At 34.4% G+C, this 17,006-nt stretch overlaps 1 protein-coding gene across 3 annotated transcripts in view; it reads left to right on the top strand.

The window, feature by feature from the left end:
- HDX (highly divergent homeobox) overlaps positions 1 to 13,481 on the top strand; it is a 193,334-nt gene extending 179,853 nt beyond the window's left edge. For all 3 annotated transcript variants that reach the window (XM_070603404.1, XM_070603405.1, XM_070603406.1), the window contains 2 exons: positions 5,162 to 5,284; positions 9,414 to 13,481. In XM_070603404.1, coding sequence (XP_070459505.1) covers positions 5,162 to 5,284; positions 9,414 to 9,539 — 249 coding nt within the window. In that variant the 3' untranslated portion in view covers positions 9,540 to 13,481. The remainder of the gene's footprint in view (positions 1 to 5,161; positions 5,285 to 9,413) is intronic.
- Positions 13,482 to 17,006: the final 3,525 nt, after the last annotated feature.

Genomic DNA, 17,006 nt, shown 5'->3' with positions numbered 1-17,006 from the left:
ATTAAATGAGGCAGGCTTTTACCCTATGTACTGGTTTATTTCACTCCCATTGGATGAGTTAAACATCTTAGCACTCTGCATTGATTCTCTCAGGCACTTGGATATCAGTTCAGGTGCCAGGCATTTTAATTCATGCTGGCTGGTTTAGTGGTTATAATTTTAAGCGAAGAGTTTGCTGAGTGGGAGTAGGGATTGATAGTGTATGGCAAGGTGAGGCAGTGCATAGTGGAGTTAATGTGAAATTTATGATAAATATTTTTTTCAAGCCAATGTTCATTTTTAAATGATGGTAAAGGGGAGTTTTTTTCCAGTGTCCCTTGCTAATTTTATCTTGCATTGCAACTTCTGAAGACCATTTTTTTTTTAATATAATAATATACCTGTTTTAGGAGAAGTTTAAATACAATTCCCAAAGCAAGTACTGAATGAATATGAATAGAGATGACCTTTCTTAATGTCACTTGTTACTAAACTGAAAAGCTTACTTTGACAGTGTGCATAATTTTGTTTTTATTAAATTTTGACATAAGCCATCAGTCTATATGTCAATATGTTTTCTGCATAGATGTGTCGTCTCTGTCCCTTTGTTAATCAGTATCCTATTGTACTTGGTAATTTGGGGAACTTCTGAAATTTTGGCCACACAATTCTTTCCATATACAAAAGTTCTTTTCTTGGAATATCATAAATGTTCAAAGCAGAGACTAGTAATCTTAAGATGTTACCAGAAAATAACATTTAATCAGAAGAGACAACAGCTATCATTTTCCCAAAAATCTTTTCAGTTTTAGTATAATTGAAAGTTATGTCTTTCAACAGATTCTGTTTTCCAAATGTTCATAATATGCCAGACTTTAAAATATTGAACATTATAAACACAGAAGGAAATTATCTTTTGAAATTTATCTGCTAAGTGCTCAAAGAGCACAGGACAATCCTGTATTTAAACTGTATTTCCAACTAACAAAATTATAAAGTTGTTGGTCCTAAAGTACAAAAGATAATTCTAAGCACTCCTACATGGTCATATAATATTTCTAAATGGCAAGTTCAGGATTAAAATGGCTCTACAAGCCACCACTTGGCACAGGCTATGGAAACTACAGACGAGAGGACTGGATTGCACAGCTGTTAAGTGTGCTCCACTTAGTGCTCTCAAACAGGTCAGATAGGGTTAGGCCCAGAACTCGGAGGATTCTTTCCAGGACCTTTTCCCCCTGGAGTGTCAGCCCACTTGAGAAGGTTTGGAGCTGAAGATCAGGGCAGGGCAGAGTGTCCGGTACAGAAATGTGAATTAACATTTTCATTGAAATCTAAAGAACACGTAATGATCCAGTGTTTTCCATTGTGGTGAATGCTGTGGGAGCAGGGGTTCCTTCACTACCCTATTAGGGATGGCTTTTATAACATATCACTGTCCTACATAAACTTTTCTTTAACTCTCAAAAATCAGCAGCTATATAGAAAATATATCTTTTTATAATCATTATTAAGAATATTTCAGTTCACCTCATCTGTGAATTTTGTTACCTTAATTCTAAAGTAAGGAGAAGTGAACCCTCACATAGCAGTTCTCATCGCTGATTTCAAGACGTTGGTTTAAAACAGGCTTATCAATTTAGAAGTTTAATCTTTGTTTGGAAAACATTGTTATACTCTATTTGCACACACATGCTAGTGTTCCTTGTTTTGGGATCAAAATCACTTTGTTGGTTTCTTAAGTATATTAATCATAAGCTTCTTGAAGGCAGAGACTTATCTTATTAATCTATGTGTTACCTGGTCTAGTGCCTAGCATATAGGTGTCCAGTAACTAGTTCCTGAGTGAGTGAATTAATTTATTTATCCGTGGAAATACTTTTAATAGTGCTATGCCAGTGCTCATGTATATAAAATCAATTACGATCAGCTGGATCATTATAATTTTTTTCCCACACTAAATTAAACAGTCTCCCATTATTCTTGGGATTCATTTCAGCAAAATGAAAGAATGCTTCCTATGTGCGTTTGATAATTATTAGTATGCCCCCATCAACACAGTTGGGGAATGGTGGAGATTCTCATTGAGATATATTGCTAGAAATCAATACTGCTAGAGCTTCTAACTAACTCAAAATGCTTATGAGACAAGTTGGTGAGCTCCGTCCCTGAGCCATGAGTAGCTATATCATAAAATAACGCCTCAGGTTTGGCAGCCATTAGTAGCCTGCTCAGAGACCAAAGCTCCAGTCCACATGGAGCCTTGAGTGCTCCCTACAATCATCCTGGAGAAGAATTGACAAAATTTGCTGGGAATGTAGGGAAGATTTAATAAGAAAAATCAGCTAGATCTTGTTTTGGGAAATTCAGAGATTGATGTTATCTTAGTAGTTCCTCTCACAAACAGTCCATTTACTTATAAAATCTCTAAAGTACATATAAATTACTGCCTGTAATCTAGGAAGTGTTTAATATGCTTGCAAAAAACAGCTCCAAGAAGAAAATGTCTGCAATATTAAATTATCTTAAAGCTGTTTATGTTTTTCAAACGTTGCGTAAATACTGAGGAGGAGGAATATTCACATGAGAAATTAGAGATCTCCACAGTGAAAGAGGCTTCATGACTTTTGCAAATGTGAATTAATGTTTTTTAAATGCTTTCCAATGGACTGTGAGTGCAGCTCAAAAGGACCGTGCATTCAAATGAGACACTACGGTGATGAAGATAGATATCTCCTGTATTTGAAAAGACTTCCTGGTCAGCAGTTTACTAATACTACTGCTCTGACAATGAATACTAAAAAACCAAAATCTTAGCAAATGTATTATGGCAGGAGCAAGTTGAATTTTATTATAATGCTTACTTGTAACTTATATTGCTGTAGAGTGTCTTTGGATAAGGAATTCAGCTTGAATCATCATTCACTTGATATTCACTTGATATTAAATTTTTTTTATTATTGATGATTCACTTGATATTAAGTGGCCTGAAAAGGAAGCAGTTTTATTAGGCAAAATAAGTTCTAAATTGAGCTGATCAAATAATTGATGCAGTAAACATGTTCATAGATTGAATGTGATTAATACAACTGTATCCTCTCAGCAACAAGAATGCCCATAGAATTAACGAATTTTAATGTCTTTTATGCAGCTTTTTGAACAAATGCTGTTAAAAGTCCTGCTGTGCTCTTTGAGACCAGTTCATCACCTGCAGAGAGTACTCATAGCTTATTTTTATGTTTTTTGGCAAGGGGACTGGCTAATAAATTACTTCTTATTTTTAATCAGGTTGTTTTATATATAATTTTCATACAATAAAATTCACCTCTTTATACAGTTAGATGAGCCTTGACAAATGGACACTGTTGTGTAACCAAGACCACAATTTGTTTATTCATCTGCTGATGAACACTTACATTTCTTCTAGTTTTTAGCTGTTATGAATAAAGCTGCTATGAATATTCATGTATGTCTTTTTGTGGACATGTGTCTTCATTTAACCTTGGAGTAGGATTGTTGAGTCAGATGTTAAGGTAGAGCATGTTTAATTTTTTAAAAAACTGCCAAAACATTTTCCAACGTGTGCTGTACCGTTTTACACTCCCACCAGCAATGTATGAGACTTCTAATTGCTCCACATTCTCACTAGCATTTGCTATTGTCAGTCTCTTTAACTTTAGCCATTGTAATATATTAGTAGTAGTATCTCATTGTGGTTTTAATTTGCATTTCCTTAATGACAAATGACATTAAGCATTTTTTCGCGTGTTTATTGGTCATTCACATATCTTCTTTGATGAAGTGTGTGTTCAAATGTTTTGCCGGCTTTTTATTCTATTGCTGGTCCTATAATTGCCTTGTAAGAGTTCTTCATGTATTCTGAATGCAAGTCCTTTATCAGACAACTGATTTACAAATATTTCCTCCCAATATGTAGCTTGCATTTTTATTTTTCTTAACAGTGTCTTTTAAGAGCAAAGGTTTTTTTTAAATTTTGATGAATTCTTTTTTTTTAAGCTTCATGCTTTTTGCGTCCTATTGAGAAATCTTTGCCTAACCCAAGGACACAAAGACTTTCTCCTATATTTTCCTCTGGCAGTTTTATAGTTATAGGTTTTCAATTTAAGTCTATGATCCATTTCTTGTTAAATTTTGTATCTGATGTGAGGTAAGGATTAATAATCTCTTTTTTTGGGGATATGGATTTTCAATTGTTCAACCACTGTGTTTTGAAAGACAATCCTTTCTTTGAACTACCTCAGCACCTTTGTCGAAAATCAACTGAATATGTATATATCTATTTCTAGACTCTCTGTTCTGTTCCATTCATCTATATGTCCGCTCCTTTATTCCAATACCACATTTTATTGATTACTGTAGCTTTAATAATAAGTATTTTCATGGCCATTATCTTATTTGAGCCTTATAACCCTCAAAGCTAGAATTGCTGAAGATTTCTAGTATTGTGTCCATTTTACTGATATGTAAACAAAGTCACAGAGAGGTTAATTGGCCTGCCCAAGTTTACGCAATTATCAGTAGACCTGGTGCTAAAATCCTCCCAAATGCTAGTCTATTATTCTTGTCCTACACAACTAGCGAAAATAGTGACAAGAGACTGGAGCTCAAATCAGTGAAAAACAGTGATACATTTGGAGATATTTTCTGAATAACAGACTCCTACATAAAGGCAGGAAGCTCAGCAAACTACTTAAGAAAGTCAGTAATAATTTCAGTCCCTCCTTGGTACAAAATAATAACCTTTTTAGTTCTCTGTATTTAGCTTTGTAAATGGTACATTCAGCATTACTGCATCTGCTGTTGCTCGTTACTTGGGGTTAATTGGGCTCTGTCTATTCTTAATCCTAATCCAAATGCCAATTAGTTTTAATATAGGAGGAGTCTTTCCAAGAAGAGAACTGTTTCTTGATATTTCTCTTACTGGAATTTATTTAATTGGATTTTTGATTTTGCAAATTGTTTTCTGTTGGTGATTTGCTTAAAAGGCAGCCTTTAAGTAACGGGATAATTTCCTTCTGTGCTTTATATTTTTTATGCTAAAATATTATCTTCTTTATTATCCCTTTAATTTGATTGTTTTTTAAGAATTTTATTGTGCATCAAACATGTACAGTTTAGGTTTGCATAGGGTAAATATATTGTGTGATGTTTTCTCCTCTAGAATGAAGAAGTCAGATTCATTGAAAACGAGTTAGAGATTCAAAAGCAAAAATACTTTAAACTTCAGACATTTGTTAGAAGCTTGATACTAGCTATGAAAGCTGACGATAAGGAACAACAGAAGGTAGGTGCCAGAAGAGAATAGTAAGCTGTAATGTATCATGTCGAAAAATGGCATGTCACACTTGAGTTCTTCGTATTTTTTTCGTTTTTATACTTCATTCTTGCTTGGCATCAAGGAAGGATCTGTTACTTTGTGCCCCTTTTTAGCACAGTTTTCTTGAGAATAGACATTTAGATTTTGTGTGCTGTTTTAGTGGAAAATCAAGGTAATTGATTCACATACGTTGTTAATTCCAAGCTAGCCTTAAATAGGAGAAAAAACAATTTTAAAATTAATTTTAAAGAAATTCTCAAAATATTTCTAGAGACAGGCTACCCTACCTGGAGAGGCATGTATTTTGGGACCTTTTGTGAATAAAAGAGGCAAGATATTTGTCTCTCTTCTGGATTTCAGTTACCTTCCAGCCCTCACTAAAGTTCACAAATGTTTGAATACCTTCTATTTTATGATATATTGCTCGTCACTAAAGAAAAATATGAAATTACTTTGTGAAATTCTTTGCAACCACAGTGAATCATTTACTTTTCCCGATTTAACTAGAGTGTTTGATTCCTCTACCCGAAAGATGTAATGTCTTTTGTTTGTTGCTGTGGATTTTCTTCTACAAATTCTTTCCAGATTACATTTTCTGTCTTATTTTTTCATTTGAAATTTGTATAACAATTTATTAAGCTTGCTGAAAAGAATTATAGAACAAATTGTTCCATTCAATACTGAATGATACCAAATTTGCCTCTGAGTTGTGTACTACCATGTTGATTCCTTCTCAGAGAAGTTCAATGTGAGGTAACCATTGATTAGGAAGCAGTCTTGGAGGTTTATATTCAGAAAGGAATCTCAAGAATACAAAAATTCATGTTTTATATCCAAGCAAGACTGCATGCACATAGCCCATCCCAAACATCTCCAGGGGAAAAGATTAGTCTCAGCTTCCCACAATTCTCCCTTTTTTTAAAGAAGATAGTCTTTGTATGTTTCACTGAGGTACTGAACCACAAAATTTAAACTAAAAGAATCTACTCATGAGGCTCAAACCAGTATGTACATTATGTGTCTAATTTCATGAATTTTGCTTCCCCCGTGCTGCACACACACAGCTATCCCAAGACAGTAGTCTTCAGTTACCTTTGCCAGCTTTATTTAAGCATATTGCTTTCTTATGTGAGTTATGCATATTTCATGGCATATTGAAAATGTGTTTGTTTTTTAAAAACCTAAACTACATATTTTAAATGAATAAGGTGGTAGTCTTGAACATGGTCCCGAGGGTACTCTAAATTTTAAATAACTTAAAAAGAAAAACCAAAATTAGGTCCAACCATAGGAATAACATAGAGTGTGGTCCTGGTCCCAAAAGTCATAGCACGGTTTTGAATTCCGAGTTGTATGGTCAGCTAACTAGCAGTTGTCTATGTCTCTTGATAGCTAGGAATAGCACACAGACTGCATTTTATTTTCTAATTCTAATCTCATTCCTATCCTGGTTCTTTCCTCAAGACCACTAACAAATAAGTAACTATTGTCCATTTTACTTTTCTCCTCTTACACTTTTCCTCTGATAAAAGATTGATGAACTGAGATATAGGCAAAACATTGGCTAAAAAAAAAAGTTATACGAAAATTGCACTGAAAGTGACAACCTATATAATCAGCACCCAAACAGAAACTATTGATCTTCATAGTTGAGATCAAGTATAACGGATCTCAAAATATGGTCTCAAAATATAGAAGACACCAATAGTAGTCCACAAAAGTTATCCAGGTGATCTCTTAAAGTATTGATCTTTGCACTATGAAATAGTTAGAGGTTTATTTCTGGAAGGAATTGATTTTTATTCTCCCTAACAAAAGTGACCCATTTTGTCATTGGTTTCTCATTTTAAAAAATCCTAAGTGTTTTTCAATTAATCTTAATTTGGGTAAGTTGAGTAAGATGCATGGTCCACAGAATATTTTGCCCCAGTGAAGCAGTCCAGGCTTTAAATATATATGATACTGTTTGATTGAAATCTTAGATTACCCAAAGTTTGCTTTTTTAATCAATAGCCATTTTAAAATAAAATAATTTTGCCAGCACTGTACTAAGTCATTGGTTATGGTCTTTCTTCCCCTGATAATTCACTCTGTGATTCTAGCCAGGTTAATTGCCTTTCTTAAATTTGTCCACTTTGCAAGGAGCATAAGAATGATTACCACGGAACTTAGTGTTCACACCCTAGGGCCTAGAATAAGTGTTATAGACACTGATGATATATTTGGGAAATGCTTTAATCTCTTGGGAAGAGTGGTGCTAGGTCAGACTCTGAAGACAGATTGATGAAGAACTTATAGTAAAGAAAGTGAATTGTGTTTACTTTAGTATCTATGAAGAAGGCTCTTCTAGCAATTGGCATAATCCAAAGATTTGTTCAGTGTGCCAATGTTGCAATCCAGTAAGATATTGAAAGGAAGAATTTTGAAGTGGATCTCATGCATTAGTAATCCCCTATACTGCCTCAGATATTAAAGTTTTCCTCTTTCATACTAAACTCATTTTAGTCAGTCAACTACATGAAATACAGTGACAAAGAAATAAATAATAGTGCTTCCTTGATTTGAAGGTCTCCCCACTAGAATTTAGAATGTTGTTAAGTCTGCTCATCCACTTGACAGTGCAATACTCAAAGCACATGTTCAGTGAATGTTAATTGAAACACTTTGCCCTCTTTCATAGGACTTCTTCACAATTGCAAAGTGAACTAAAGCCAGTGATGTATTTCTAAATAAACTATGGTCATCCAGTGTTGACAAAGGCTTTGTTTCACCTAGAGTGGGTTAGTGGTAAACAACCGTTCTAGAAGAAAATGGCTCTGTGTCCTGTTACTGCAACCTAACACCTTAGAAAGCATGTAGTACCTTTAGGTGACTGCTTTGGAAATACTCTCAATTTCAGCAAGAAGTTCATGAACTATTTAATAGTATAAAATAAATAATAACTTTTCTTTCAGATGTAAGTTAGCCTTTCCTTATGCAACCTGACAAAAAGGAGAAAGTTGCCAAAATTGTCTCTGTACTATAAGACAAAAAGTGTAGGATTTATAGCTGTCACTTCTTTCAATAAAGAGAATAGGGAATTATTGTTTTATTTCAGCAGTGTATTTCATATGTTCTTCAACATGCCCTGTCTTTCTGTTCCTTAATTGGGTAGTGGCAAGTTTGCATTTGTTTCTGTTCCCTTGGTCCTTGTTTACCACTGCACCCAAAGCCCACACTACAAGTAATGCTGTCTAAAAATTGCCCAGATATGCTACATTATTTTTAATATTTGGAGCAGCAAATCAATCATTTAGTTTGCAATTTTTTATAGTCAAGTGGGCATCAGCACTGTCGGCCACACAAAACTTGATTAATCATTTATTTCTCTAGTATGGATGCATCTTCGGCAAATCTACATGAAACAGTTACACCATGGCAAAAGCTTAGTTCATGGCTCTTGGCTTATCCTAATTACTGCAACAGAGAAATGAGCAGCCCTCTAGATGCATCATTACACAGCTAGATTCACTGGTTCAGCCAGGCCCTGCTGGGTGTTTGGCCATCTGTAGATATGGGCATAGCCTAAGAAAAGAAAAAAATCACTTGTACTTTTTAAGTTGTTAAAGTTTAGTCCAAAGTAGAATGGCTCAACTTATTTTCTAACTGCAAAGTTCTTTCTCCCACTGAAATACAAAATAGTCTTTTGTGAAATATTTTTTCTCTGATAACTGGGCAGGACTATTTTAATAAGGAATTTTAAAGCCCTTTAGCACTGATCAGTGAACACTCAAAACTAGAATGAAAATCGCTTATCTCAAACACTTCAAAACACTTGGTTCAGAATAGTTGCTCATTTCTCTCCTAATTTCCCTTTTGTCCAGGGTTCCACTTTACATAATCCATACTCTCAAGATCTAGTATTTTGTTACTTCCTTAATAGTGTGTAATGAATTTTTGTTTTAGGTAAGATATTTTATAAGGTCCTGAAAGAGAAATGCTCCTTTCTTAAAATCTGTAAGAAAAAACTCAACGTGAGAGGACTGCAACTATTAACATAAAATTGGGAAAAATTTATCCACATACTAATTCAAAAAACTTGATTTTTCTGACTCAGGCACTGCTGTCAGATTTACCTCCTGAATTAGAAGAGATGGATTTCAATCATGCTTCACCGGAACCTGATGATACCTCATTCAGTGTGTCTTCTTTATCAGAGAAAAATGCCTCAGACAGCTTGTGATTTGAGGAGGGGATATATGATACAGTCCTTTGGCTGCCTAACAATTGTGCATTTCAAGATAACTGCATTCTGACCCAAAATTCTTCGGTTGGCAAAACATATCGTTGAAACCGACATATTCTGTGAAGGATGAACAAGATATAATGGCTACAGCACAAAAAAATGTGTGTGAAATTTAAAAGCATTGCTTGAGAGTTTTTTCCAAACTGATGGAACTCTGGAAAAATTGTATTTAATTTTGAGCAGTTTAACTTTGAAGTGCATAATGTCTAATTTCTGAAAGCTTTTTGTTTGGTTTTACAGAAGAATCTTAGATTTAGTAATAGTTTTTACCAGAGACACAATAATAAAAAGGTATTTCTATTGTAACTTGCTTATCAAGTTACTGAAGCTTGATTAGTCTTGTTTCTGTAGCCATTACATCTTCTTTCTTCCTCTCTCCTTTTCCTATCACCCGCATACACTTTTACTCAGGAAAGTGGACTGAAAATTAAAAAGAACACTTTAAAAATGATTTAACCTGGAAGAATTCCTGGATTTATTTTTCAACCCCTATGAGAATTTGACTTAAGCTAATGATTGAAAATTGAAGTGATTACTAGTATATAATTGTAAATTGTTGGTCTTCTTCTATTATCTAGTCCAAATATTTGGGGGGAGGGGGGAAAGCACTATGGAAAAGTAATTCACCAACGTGAATTCAAATAAATTATTAAGTGTATAGAAACAAAATGTTGTAAAAGATTAGTCTTAACGGGAGTTCTTTGTTGCTGCAAATGACAAATGTTGATAAGACTTACATTCTACTGGTAAATTTGTGTAACTGAGTTAGATGAAATGTTGCACAATATTACAGGTTGATCACCATCTTGATAATATTTTTTCAGTTCTTACATTTTATGAAACAGGAAGTCAAGGTAAGCCACTGAGATTTTTTCTTCTAGTCACTCAGCTTTGCCACAAAATTTACCTCATTTCCACGTGAAGCTTGTACAGAGCCATCAGCCAAGGATAATTTCCAAAAAGAGTTATACTACTTTGTTGTAAATCATGGTCCTCTGAATTTCCTGGATATTATTCTAGTGAGTACACGCCTAGCATTCTACCCAGTTGTTCTGTTAGTAGGTACCAGGTGGCAAAACACTGTAGACAATTCTTTGCAGACCTTCCCGTCCAGGGTACTAAATGGCAGTCCAAGATTCATAGAAGGGAAAATCCTGTTTCTCCCTGAGCACACAGTATCATATATTTGTGAATTGGCAGTGTGGAATTGTGTCGCATGGTTAAATTACTATCTATACGTAAAAGATTAATGAAGTAGCTAGTTAGTTGTTTTGGCCATTAAGTTTCTATGTTAGATATTTTTGTAATTTGTAAGTAAAACCAGTTTTGATCTAGGAATTCATAGATACCAGTTTATGAATGCAGAAAGGCAGTCATGATTGTCTTTGAACTTGAAATGTCCCCTCCCCCCTACACAAATAGGTAAGGTTCATTGATAATCCTTCATTTTGTCAGCTGTCTGATTTAATATTGCTACCATGCTACTGCTACGGTTCTTTTGCAGGCAGAAATATTTCAGCGGTTAGGTGTGCCCTTTTTTAGCTGAGAGCCATATGGCTCTTTGCAAACAGTGTTTAGTACTATTTGCTGACAAGTCAAATTCCATTCAGAGAAAAGAATGCTGAGGAACAGAATCTCAGATATTAGGATTAAATTTATCAGTCACACCAATTCTTCCATGAGGTAAAGAGTCCCTACTACATATAGCAAATATAGAAACCATTTCTTAATGTAGCGTGAACAAATTCCAGGCTTTCAAGTCTCTCCTAGGATCTCCTTCCTAATCATTGAGTTATCTTTAAACTCTAATTTCCTCTGCGTCAATTTAAGCCCCTTCTTATTTGGTTCTTGCTACAAAGTAAGGACAGATGACTCTCTCCTACAACTTTCAACTCTATGGATTGTATTTGTCTCACCTTGGCAATTAGTTGCTAAATCAAAAAATATTCCTTGAGCTCCTGTTATAGGGACATTAGATTTCTACTCCTCAGCAAGCCATAAACTTTAAAGTGAATCATTTCTTTTCACTATTGCAGGGATACTAATAAAAATTATTTAAGTAGAAATTTTAATAGATTTAACGAGTCTACCAGGTGTGATTCCTAAAAGGAATCTGGGTCTACAATTTTGAGAAGAAGCAGAGAAGATTCCCTTGTCCCTGTTTAAAGTTCCATTAAAATAGAAACTGCATAAATCGTAATAGTACACTTAGGAATCCTTTTGTCCCAGCATTTGTGTTTCAGCATCAGTTATTTCTTTTACTATGATTGGTATTAAAAAGTTTCTAAAATGAAATGTGGTTGTTCTGTAGCAAAAACCACAGGAAATAGCTGTATCCAGAAAAAAAATCATAATTGGCAGAAGGAAATTATGCACCGTAGATTTCAAAAAAGATGCCAAGTTCAAGTATTAAAAATCCATAATGAATAAAATATATTTTTCACACATAGATTGGAATCGGTTTTGAGACATTTTAGAGCAGGAAAAATATCAGTTTATGACTGCTTTTGTGAACATCTTCATGACTAGGGGGAGAAAAACAACTAGTGTTTCTTTCTTTAGGGCTTTGACACAATGTTAAAGCAGACCATACTATCTGAAGCCTCTCTCACAAAGACGAATGCCACATCAAAAAACCTTTTTTTTCCCTTTAACTACACTTTGATGTCTGTTTTCAGCTTGGGATAGCCAACTAGTTCCTAAGCAAGAAATGTGTATCTAAGAGCACTTACATCCAAATGTGTATTAAACAACAACAACAAAAAACACTAAAGATACCTTCCTCATTTTAGCTAAGCTAAAATTAGTCACAGAACAATGAGAACTGCAATTCCAGTGGAGAATAGGAAAATGAACACCAGCAAGGAAAATATTAAAATTGGCCTCTTCATGGAACCTGGGGATGTTTTGTCATAAAGTCAGTTATCAACAGCAGAACTTTTGTACTACCATAGCAATCATGTGATAGAAATGTTTGTTATTGTTGAAAAAGAAAAGACCACAGCCCAGTTACCTCCTGTGCTCTATATACTACCAAGACCTCAAAAGATATCCGAGAGGCCATTTCTCCAAAGACAGCAACATCTGTTTTAAGGCACTTTCATAGTCAGCAGCCTGTAAGCTTGTAGGAGAAAACTTAAATGTATATTTAAAAGAATTCTAGGCTCTAACATTGACTTTGTTGCCTTTTCTTGTGGGGGAGGGGGCATTCAGCCCATTTCGAAGGAATAGTTTCCTCATCTTAGTCTGATAGCTTATTATTATTTTTAAGAGAAATTCTGAAAAGTTTAACTCTTGACCTTCCTCCATATTGCAGTGATAGTATACCATGAATATTGTCTATTTTTTATAATATATTAGATTTTCATTCAGATCCTAAAAATGCCAAATTCTGATAGATTAACCTTTTAAGGGAGTTATTAGTACCATAGTGTCTAAATAATGAGTAAATGAGTTTATCTTTGAAGTTGGTGTTATCCTTGGCAGACAGCACTGTATCATGCTCTTCACCAAGCTATGCTCTGTGATGATATAATGGAGGAGCCTACTTACTTGTGAGCCTACAGTTAACATGCCATTGCCCAAACTAACTTTTATTAAAAGCAGATTTGCTAAGGGGAAAAAGAATAAAGTGATATTTTCGTGGAAATATAATTATAATTGTTCCATTAAAGTGTATACTGAGTATATATTACTCCACATTGAAATTTTATTTTGCATTAACTTGTTAAGTAATACCTTTTAACAATCTTGCATCCCATTTTACTGGTACTACCTCTGAAACATGCTATCACCTTAAAACCACATCAGACTGTAATGTGAACTTTTGTAGGGTTTTTATTTAAACTTTTATAGAGGCAATAAATGATTTCCAACGAACGGACATCTATTTCTTTCTTTTAATGTTTATTTTTCTAAGTCTTTGTATTGTAAATATTGCTTCCCTTTAAAAGATAATTTCTTCCTCCCAAAAATAAAGTTCTGATAAAAAGACCAAAAAATGCAGAGACTAATAAGGTCTCAGGGGTTAGAGAAGGGAGAACATGGAGTGCTCAAGTGGAAATTTGGTTGACTTCCAAGCTGACATGTACATCATCCTCAATTGACTTTACTTAAAGAATTACTACACCACCAATGGAATAGAGTGAATATTCTGTAATAGACAACAGATTTGTCCACAATAGTGTTTTTAAATGATAAAACCAGCAAGTAAATCATCACAGTATAAACAAAGAATGCTATTTTTACATCAGATTTTTTAAGTGGCAGTGTTATACCTTACTTCTGACTCTCTTTGACACCAGTTAAGCATGCTTTTAACTTGGGTGAAATATGCCCATGCCTTTTTTTCAAAGTCTTAGCAATTAAAAGTCTTCGTGTTGCCTAACTAATGGGGGAGGGCAAGAGGTGACCTTCAAATAGCACATCAGCAGTTTGCCCTCCCAGTTGATAAATTTTCAAGAATGCTGCAAGGAGAAAATCACATACAAACATGCACTTGAAAAGACTCAAGTCTCTCAGGTCTGCAAAAACATTGACTTAAGGTGATGGAATCCTTTGATTTTATAAAAATGAATGGGAATCTTTATAAATCTATTTTGAAACAAGTCGATGGATGAGTATGTCTATAAAATTGAATGATGTTTTTCCCATCCTTTAATACTAGTTCTTTAAGTTTCTTGTTTATATCATATTATAAAAGTAATAGATGTTCATTGTAGACATTTTAGAAAATGTAGATAGCATAAAGAAAAGCAAAACCACTTATAATCCCGACATCCAATAATAATCATTGTTAACATTTTAGTGTATTTTATTCCAGTCATTTCTTATGAAAATTACATATATGCAGCAAAAGTGGGATTATACGGAATATGCGGTTATGTGTCCTGCTTTTTCTCTTAACAACGTATTGAGAGAATTTTCCCATGTAACCATTGTCACCAAAGTATTTTACTCTCAATTACAGTTAGACTTAAGGGGAGAATTTTTTTTTAACTTATAAAAGAAAAAAGTTAACCTTCTACTGATGAAAATACATTTGTCCTAGGGAATTAACAAGTAGCTGTTTTACATAAAAACTCTACTTCTTACCCTAGATTTAAAAGAAATGATGCTACTTATGACCTTAACAGTATTAAAGTTGCTATACTTTGGCTGCAAGTTACAAGAAAGTTCTCCTTAATACTTCTACCCTAGTAATGTTTTTATCATCTATACTAGTAAACTATTCTAAACTTTAAAAATCATTTTTAGATATGAAGGGTCTCATGTCGGGTACACAAGTATGCACTCAGAGTAATATTTTTCTTGAAGTAAGTCAGTCGGAATGCAATTCTAATTTTTCTCTTAAGAATAAGACTGTTTCTTTTTATTATAGTGTTTTGTTTCAGCCAGTCTGGGAAGTTTGGGAAATTTTTCCAATTCTGAATTTTGCTATGAAATAATAATCAATATTTATATTTCCATTTTATGATGTAATGCAATGTATACCAAGACTGTTATAATCGAATACCTCCTTTGTGATCTAGGCCATATGAAACTCTAATCTTTCCCAATACCTAGGTTACTCCCTAATTAAAAGTTAGATCTTTAGGGAGGCTTATTAATTCTTTCAAGCTGTTACGGGACCATTCAATGTACTGCTTCAATAATGTTGGAACTGGTATCAATAATGCTTGTTAACTTAAATTGGATAGAGCACCATTTTGAGATGCAGGTCATAGGTTTGATCTCCACTCTGATCAGTTAGTTTATACAAGGGAAAGAAAACACCTCTGCTACAGGGCCACCATGTACCTATGTTCTTAATCTTGTCTTTCAGTCTGTCGCTAGTCACAGAGAATCAGGGGAAAAATGTGGTTAGATACAGTTAACCTTATATTTGAATGGTATAAAATAATGCATGCTGGCAATGTTCTCCTGTCCATTCCAGCCCACCTCACCATGCCTTTGTTGGAAGTTTATTAATAGTAATTTATTGGGGATAATTTGGTATAAAGTGCAATCATCCCTCACAAAGATCAGGAGATCTATGAGGTATTTATACCATAATGGCATTTGCTTAATCAGCTGCATTCTTTACAACATTGGGTGAAGAGCAGGGCACTGAGAGAAGAATAGTTGGAGAAGTGAGCAATTAAAACTAGAGAGGGATAAATATAGGTAGAACCTCTAGAAGTCTTGAGGGAGGCATAATAGGGGAGGGCACTAAGTTGCTGGTGGGCACGAGAGAGGGAATTCTAGACTCTAAAATCTAGATTAAATGTATGTATACTAGTATAATGCAGGGAGTAGGGTATAATACTGTAGGAGTTAAGTCATAGGGTCAAATCTCAGTTTTAACATTTAACTGGCTGTGCAGTCTTGCACAAGTTATTTGAACTCTCTGTGTTTAAATCTCTTTGCAAAACGTGAATAATGATAGTACCTGTCTCATAAGGTTGTTGTGAGAATTATGATAACGTGTCAAAGTGCTTAGCACAGTGCCTAGCATACAAGAAGTGCTCAAAAAATGTTAGCCAATGCTACTACTACCACTTACAGAAAAAGAGATTGAAGGAAGCCAAAGACAATTCCTACCTACCACTTTTGCCCTGGGCAGAAATGGCAAAAAGAGAATCAAAACACAGCTCAAAACAATTTCACCTGCATTTTTAGCATCTTACCAGCAGGATTGTCGCATTCAAAGTGCAGCACAATTTTATTGGTAGTGCCATCAGTGGTCTTCTTACTGCCTTAGAGAGTTAATAGCTCTTCCTCTATGTCAAAGAGCTGCCTTGGGAACTGGGGAAAATCAGACTTATTATCTTACATTGAATAAAATACCGATGTCATATAATGTAGTTCATCCACTTTTATCGGTTTGTTATCTGTATGTATACGGTTTTATAATCTTGTATGAACTAAACTCATTGTGGAAAAAGATATTTCTTTAAACATTCATTTGACTGTTTATATATCAAATAATGGTCTCCAGCTTAATGTATGTGTGCATGCAGGTGAATTTCTGACACAATCTAATTTTAGATTACTTGCTTTATTTTGGCTCGTCTTTAGTTTCCAATGAGTGAATCAAGGAACAAATTACTGATATATGCAACAACTTGGACCAACCTCAAAGACATTGTGCTAAGTAAAAGAAACTAGACACAAAGCTATGTACTGTATCATCCCATTTATATGAAATCCTAGGAAAGGTAAAGCTATAGAAACAGAAATCAGATCAGTGGTTGCCAGGAATTGGGGAAGAGGCAGAGGATAGACTACAAGCTGGTACAAGGGAATTTTTTAGGGCAATAAAAAAAAGTGAATTCTAGTCCATTATTACTGGTTCTGAAATACATAAACTAACCGGTTTTGTTCAAGTATGTGTTGTCATTTGAAACCACGTCATGATTTTTC

The sequence above is a fragment of the Equus przewalskii genome, chromosome X (genome assembly GCF_037783145.1).
Source record: "Equus przewalskii isolate Varuska chromosome X, EquPr2, whole genome shotgun sequence".
Lineage (NCBI taxonomy): Eukaryota > Metazoa > Chordata > Mammalia > Perissodactyla > Equidae > Equus > Equus przewalskii.
This window is presented reverse-complemented; position numbering and strand designations above follow the sequence as displayed.